This window comes from Oncorhynchus tshawytscha, linkage group LG13 (genome assembly GCF_018296145.1).
Source record: "Oncorhynchus tshawytscha isolate Ot180627B linkage group LG13, Otsh_v2.0, whole genome shotgun sequence".
NCBI classification, from domain to species: Eukaryota; Metazoa; Chordata; class Actinopteri; order Salmoniformes; family Salmonidae; genus Oncorhynchus; species Oncorhynchus tshawytscha.
In genome coordinates this window covers 84498268-84505767 of record NC_056441.1, presented here as the reverse complement: position 1 = coordinate 84505767, position 7500 = coordinate 84498268, and the positions used below count along the sequence as shown (strand labels likewise).

Here is a 7500-nt window from a genome sequence, read left to right as displayed (position 1 = left end):
TGATGAGGATCTTCCCCTGTAGACAGTGGGGGCTGGGTAGCTGTATAGAGTCTCTGCGGAGGGTCTCTCCCAGGTCCAGCTTGTCTCCCAGGATCTCTCTGAGGTGCTGGGCTATCTTCTTCTGTTGTTGGATGCTACAATGGTTCTCTATGGACAGGATCACTGGGTACCTGGGGGAAGGGAGAGACATGGAGTTACTAGAATGGATATCTCCGTGAGTAGCAGAGTTCTATGATACTGGATGTGGACGGATCTTGCAGCCATATTGCTCTTCACAATACACATCAAGGACTGTAAATGTCCAGCTTCATCTACACCAACCCTGTATTACAGTTTTATATACAACAAATTGACTCAGACTGATCTGTTGATTTTTTTTAACATATTCAGCCACCCTAAACATAAATCCTTTCAAACTACACTCTCCCCACAATCTACGACAGAATAGCCTTGACAGAAGCCCAAGAAACACAACAGAAATTAAACCAAATATTTTCAGTGTGTGTGTGTTTGTTCATTTAGAGGTGAAATTACTTGTGTTCAGACAGCAGCTCAGCTCAAATGTCAAACCTGTCAGACTGACAGCTCTCCCAGAGGGCTCTGAGCCCTTCACTGACCTCTCCTCACCTGTCTCCTTACTCGCACCCGCACACACACACACACACACACACGCTCAAATAAATACACACACACGCTCAAATACACACACACACACACACTCAAATACACACAGACACACAGAGACAGACATGCACACACAGGACTATCTCCTCTCTCTCTCCCAGGTGTATTGGTAAATGAGGTGTGATGTGTAACCGTGCAGGCGCTCTTTTCTCCCATCACAGGCAAAGAGCCTCATTCGTCATAACAGGTGGCAATATGGTGGGAATAAAATAAATAAACCTGAGAGAAAAAGCGAGGAATCTGTCACTGTATCATTTCATCAAAGTGTAAACATAACTCTGTTCCGTCCACTATCCATGCTCTCCCATTAGGAGTAAATGCTAATTAAACAGCTAATGGCACAACAACGAGACATTCTCCTCTCCTCTTTCACCGGTTGTGTTGATGGAGCCTCCTGTCACTCTAAATCCTCTCCTCTCATGACCAACTCACCTGGCTGCCTCCTCTATAACAGGTTGTGTCGATGGAGCCTCCTGTCACTCTAAATCCTCTCCTCTCATGACCAACTCACCTGGCTGCCTCCTCTATAACAGGTTGTGTCGATGGAGCCTCCTGTCACTCTAAATCCTCTCCTCTCATGACCAACTCACCTGGCTGCCTCCTCTATAACAGGTTGTGTTGATGGAGCCTCCTGTCACTCTAAATCCTCTCCTCTCATGACCAACTCACCTGGCTGCCTCCTCTATAACAGGTTGTGTTGATGGAGCCTCCTGTCACTCTAAATCCTCTCCTCTCATGACCAACTCACCTGGCTGCCTCCTCTATAACAGGTTGTGTTGATGGAGCCTCCTGTCACTCTAAATCCTCTCCTCTCATGACCAACTCACCTGGCTGCCTCCTCTTTCAAACTCTTAGAAAAAAGGGTTCCTAAAGTGTTCTTCGGCTATCACCAAAGGATAACCATTTTTGGTTCCAGGTAGAACCCTATTGGGATCCACGTAAAAGCGTCTGTGGAACGGGTTCCACAACCCTAATAGGGTTCTACCTTGAACCAAAAAGGGTTCCTCAAAGAGTTCTCTTATGTGGACAGATGAATAACCCTTTTAGGTTCTAGACTGCAGCTTCTTCTCTAAGAGCTCCCATTGGCTAACCGGGCGATCTGCATTGTGTCCCACCCACCACCCGCCAACCCCTCTTTTACGCTACTGCTCCTCTCTGTTTATCATATATGCAATAGTCACTTTAACCATATCTACATGTACATACTACCTCAATCAGCCTGACTAACCGGTGTCTGTATGTAGCCTCGCTACTGTATGTAGCCTCGCTACTGTATGTAGCCTCACTACTGTATATGGCCTCACTACTGTATATAGACTCGCTACTGTATATAGCCTCACTACTGTATATAGCCTCTCCTGTATATAGCCTCGCTACTGTATATAGCCTCTACTGTATATAGCCTCACTACTGTATATAGCCTCTACTGTATATAGCCTCGCTACTGTATATAGCCTCACTACTGTAAATAGCCTCTACTGTATATAGCCTCTACTGTATATAACCTCACTACTGTATATAGCCTCTCTACTGTATATAGTCTCTCTACTGTATATAGCCTCTTTACTGTATATAGCCTTGCTACTGTATATAGCCTCTCTACTGTATATAGCCTCGCTACTGTATATAGCCTCACTACTGTACATAGCCTCACTACCGTATATAGCATCGCTACTGTATATAGCCTCTCTACTGTATATAGCCTCTACTGTATATAGCCTCTACTGTATATAGTCTCTCTACTGTATATAGCCTCGCTACTGTATATAGCCTCACTACTGTATATAGCCTCACTACCGTATATAGCCTCGCTACTGTATATAGCCTCTCTACTGTATGTAGCCTCACTACTGTATATAGCCTCTACTGTATATAGCCTCTACTGTATATAGTCTCTCTACTGTATATAGCCTCTCTACTGTATATAGCCTCGCTACTGTATATAGCCTCACTACTGTATATAGCCTCACTACTGTATATAGCCTCGCTACTGTATATAGCCTCTCTACTGTATGTAGCCTCACTACTGCATATAGCCTCACTACTGTATATAGCCTCACTACCGTATATAGCCTCGCTACTGTATATAGCCTCTCTACTGTATGTAGCCTCTACTGTATATAGCCTCTACTGTATATAGCCTCTACTGTATATAGTCTCTCTACTGTATATAGCCTCTCTACTGTATATAGCCTCACTACTGTATATAGCCTCACTACTGTATATAGCCTCTCTACTGTATATAGCCTCACTACTGTATATAGCCTCACTACTGTATGTAGCCTCTCTACTGTATATAGCCTCTCTACTGTATGTAGCCTCTCTACTGTATGTAGCCTCCCTACTTTTATAGTCTTTTTACTATTGTTTTATTTTTTTACCTACCTATTGTTCACCTAATACCTTTTATGCACTTTTGGTTAGAGCCTGTAAGTAAGCATTTCACTGTAAGGTCTACCTACACCTGTTGTATTCGGCGCACGTGACAAATAAACTTTGATTTGATTTGAGTGTCCTGGAGCTACTGAAAGGTCCTCAGTGACTCTTACTGTCATTTACTTTCATGAGCTAAACAGTTGGTTGAGTGTGTCTCTGCATGTACATAAATACTGTATGTGTGTGTGATAGAGAAACAATGGTTGCAAACTGGCAGCCCTTGTGACTTGAGCATTATCTGTGGAGACAGTGCGAAGTGGAGTATGCATGGATTGTCACATTGTTTCAGTAACCAACAGAGATTAACAATAAGCATTCAGAGACAGAGAGATAGACAGACAGAGAGACAGAGACAGACAGAGAGACAGAGACAGACAGAGACAGACAGAGACAGACAATGAGAAAAACAGAGACAGAGAGAGAGACAGAGAGCTACAGAGAGAGCGAGACAGAGAGAGATACAGAGAGAGACAGAGAGAGAGAAACACACAGAGAGAGAGAGCGAGAGAGCGAGAGAGAGAGAGAGAGAGAGAGAGAGATGGTCCTGGGGCTCTGTTCACAAAAACAAACACACCCCACAGAGCCCCAGAACAGCACCACAATTAGACCCACGAAAATCATGAGAAAACAAAAAGATAATTACTTGACACATTGGAAAGAATTAACAAAAAAACTAGAATGCTACTTGTCCCTAAACAGAGAATACACAGTGGCAGAATACCTGACCACTGTGACTGACCCAAACTTAAGGAAAGCTTTGACTATGTATAGCCTCAGTAAGCATAGCCTTGCTATTGAGAGAGGCCGCCGTAGGCAGACATGGTTCTCAAGAGAAGACAGGCTATGTGCACACTGCCCACAAAATTAGGTGGAAACTGAGCTGCACTTCATAACCTCCTGCCAAATGTATGACCATATTAGAGACACATATTTCCCTCAGATTACACAGATCCACAAAGAATTCGAAAACAAACCCAATTTTGATAAACTCCCATATATACTGGGTGAAATTCCACAGTGTGCCAACACAGCAGCTAGATGTGTGACCTGTTGCCACGAGAAAAGGGCAACCAGTGAAGAACAAATACCATTGTAAATACAACCCATATTTAGGCTTATTTATTTTCCCTTACGTACTTTAACCATTTGCACATTGTTAAAACACTGTAAATATACATAAAAAAATAAAGCTTCCTGCCATCCAGGACCTATATACCAGACGGCGTCTGAGGAGGGACCTAAAAATGGTCAAATACTCCGGTCACCCTAGGCATAGACTGTTCTCTCTAGGTCCAAGAGGCTTCTAAACAGCTACCCAGACTATTTGCATTACCCCGTTCCCCTCTCCACACCACTGACACTCTCTGTTGACATCAATGCATGGTCACTTTGATAACTCTACCTACGTGTACATAATACCTCACCTAACCGGTGCCCCCGCACGTTGACTCTGTATCAGTACCCCCTCCCCCTCTCCACACCACTGACACTCTGTTGACATCAATGCATGGTCACGTTGACTCTGTATCAGTACCCCGTCCCCCTCTCCACACCACTGACACTCTCTGTTGACATCAATGCATGGTCACGTTGACTCTGTATCAGTACCCCGTCCCCCTCTCCACACCACTGACACTCTCTGTTGACATCAATGCATGGTCACGTTGACTCTGTATCAGTACCCCTCCCCCTCTCCACACCACTGACACTCTCTGTTGACATCAATGCATGGTCACGTTGACTCTGTATCAGTACCCCCTCCCCCCTCTCCACACCACTGACACTCTCTGTTGACATCAATGCATGGTCACGTTGACTCTGTATCAGTACCCCTCCCCCTCTCCACACCACTGACACTCTCTGTTGACATCAATGCATGGTCACGTTGACTCTGTATCAGTACCCCGTCCCCCTCTCCACACCACTGACACTCTCTGTTGACATCAATGCATGGTCACGTTGACTCTGTATCAGTACCCCGTCCCCCTCTCCACACCACTGACACTCTCTGTTGACATCAATGCATGGTCACGTTGACTCTGTATCAGTACCCCGTCCCCCTCTCCACACCACTGACACTCTCTGTTGACATCAATGCATGGTCACGTTGACTCTGTATCAGTACCCCGTCCCCCTCTCCACACCACTGACACTCTCTGTTGACATCAATGCATGGTCACGTTGACTCTGTATCAGTACCCCTCCCCCTCTCCACACCACTGACACTCTCTGTTGACATCAATGCATGGTCACGTTGACTCTGTATCAGTACCCCCTCCCCCTCTCCACACCACTGACACTCTCTGTTGACATCAATGCATGGTCACGTTGACTCTGTATCAGTACCCCCTCCCCCTCTCCACACCACTGACACTCTCTGTTGACATCAATGCATGGTCACGTTGACTCTGTATCAGTACCCCGTCCCCTCTCCACACCACTGACACTCTCTGTTGACATCAATGCATGGTCACGTTGACTCTGTATCAGTACCCCGTCCCCCTCTCACACCACTGACACTCTCTGTTGACATCAATGCATGGTCACGTTGACTCTGTATCAGTACCCCTCCCCCTCTCCACACCACTGACACTCTGTTGACATCAATGCATGGTCACTTTAATAACTCTACCTACGTGTACATAATACCTCACCTAACCGGTGCCCTGCACGTTGACTCTGTATCAGTACCCCCTCCCCCCTCTCCACACCACTGACACTCTCTGTTGACATCAATGCATGGTCACGTTGACTCTGTATCAGTACCCCCTCCCCCTCTCCACACCACTGACACTCTCTGTTGACATCAATGCATGGTCACGTTGACTCTGTATCAGTACCCCTTCCCCCTCTCCACACCACTGACACTCTCTGTTGACATCAATGCATGGTCACGTTGACTCTGTATCAGTACCCCTTCCCCCTCTCCACACCACTGACACTCTCTGTTGACATCAATGCATGGTCACGTTGACTCTGTATCAGTACCCCGTCCCCCTCTCCACACCACTGACACTCTCTGTTGACATCAATGCATGGTCACGTTGACTCTGTATCAGTACCCCGTCCCCCTCTCCACACCACTGACACTCTCTGTTGACATCAATGCATGGTCACGTTGACTCTGTATCAGTACCCCCTCCCCCTCTCCACACCACTGACACTCTCTGTTGACATCAATGCATGGTCACGTTGACTCTGTATCAGTACCCCCTTATGTATATTGTTATTTTTTTCTGCTGCTCTTTAATTACTTGTTACTTTTATCTCTTATTCTTATCCATTTTTTTAACTGCACTGTTGGTTAGGGGCATGTAAGTAAGCATTTCACTGTAAGGTGAACAGCTGTTGTATTCGGATGTGACTAATACAATTTGATTTGATTTGATTTAGAGCTACCTTTCAAGGAGGGGAACTTTAACCCGGACACTTATGAGAAATCACCCTATGCCCTCCGATGAACAATCAAACGGGCAAAGCGTCAATACAAGACTAAGATCGAATCGTAGTACACCGGCTCCAACGCTCGTCAGATGTGGCAGGGCTTGCAAACTATTATAGACTACAAAGAGAAGTAGAGCCTCAAGCTGCACAGTGACATGAGCCTACCAGGTGAGCTAAATCACTTCTATGCTCGCTTCGAGGCAAGCAACACTGAAGCATGCATGAGAGCATCAGCTGTTCCAGATGACTGTGTGAATACGCTCTCCGTAGCCGATGTGAGTAAGACCTTTAAACAGGTCAACATTTACAAGACCGAAGGGCCAGACGGATTGTCAGGACGTGTACTCCGAGCATGCGCTGACCAACTGGCAAGTGTCTTCACTGACATGTTCAACCTGATACACAGTTGATGCAATCTTTATTGCACTCCACACAACCCTGTCCCACCTGAACAAAAGGAACACCTATGTGAGAAGGCTATTCATTGACTACAGCTCAGCATTCAACACCATAGTGCCCTCAAAGCTCATCAATAACCTAAGGACCCTGGGACTAAACACCTCCCTCTGCAACTGGATCCTGGACTTCCTGACGGGCCGCCCCCAGGTGGTAAGGATAGGTAACAACACATCTGCCATGCTGATCCTCAACACGGGGGTCCCTCGGGGGTGCGTGCTTAGCCCCCTCCTGTACTTCCTGTTCACTCATGACTGCAAGGCCAAGCAGAACTCCAACACCAACACCGACAGTGGCCTGATCACCGACAATGATGAGACAGCCTATAGGGAGGAGGTCAGAGACCTGGCCGTGTGGTGCCAGAACAACAACCTCTCCCTCAATGTGATCAAGACAACAGAGATGATTGTGGACTACAGGAAAAGGAGGACCGAGCACGCCCCCATTCTCATCGACGGGGCTGTAGAGGAGCGGGTTGAG

The 7500-nt window shown here is 46.4% G+C and overlaps 1 protein-coding gene across 1 annotated transcript in view; it reads right to left on the bottom strand.

Annotated features, from left to right (window-relative positions):
• LOC112266197 (1-phosphatidylinositol 4,5-bisphosphate phosphodiesterase eta-1) overlaps window positions 1-7500 on the bottom strand; it is a 330113-nt gene that overhangs the window by 234531 nt on the left and 88082 nt on the right. The window contains exon 10 of the mRNA XM_042296451.1: window positions 1-170. This exon is cut by the window's left edge and continues 2 nt beyond it. Within this exon, the coding sequence (XP_042152385.1) occupies window positions 1-170 (170 nt within the window). The remainder of the gene's footprint in view (window positions 171-7500) is intronic.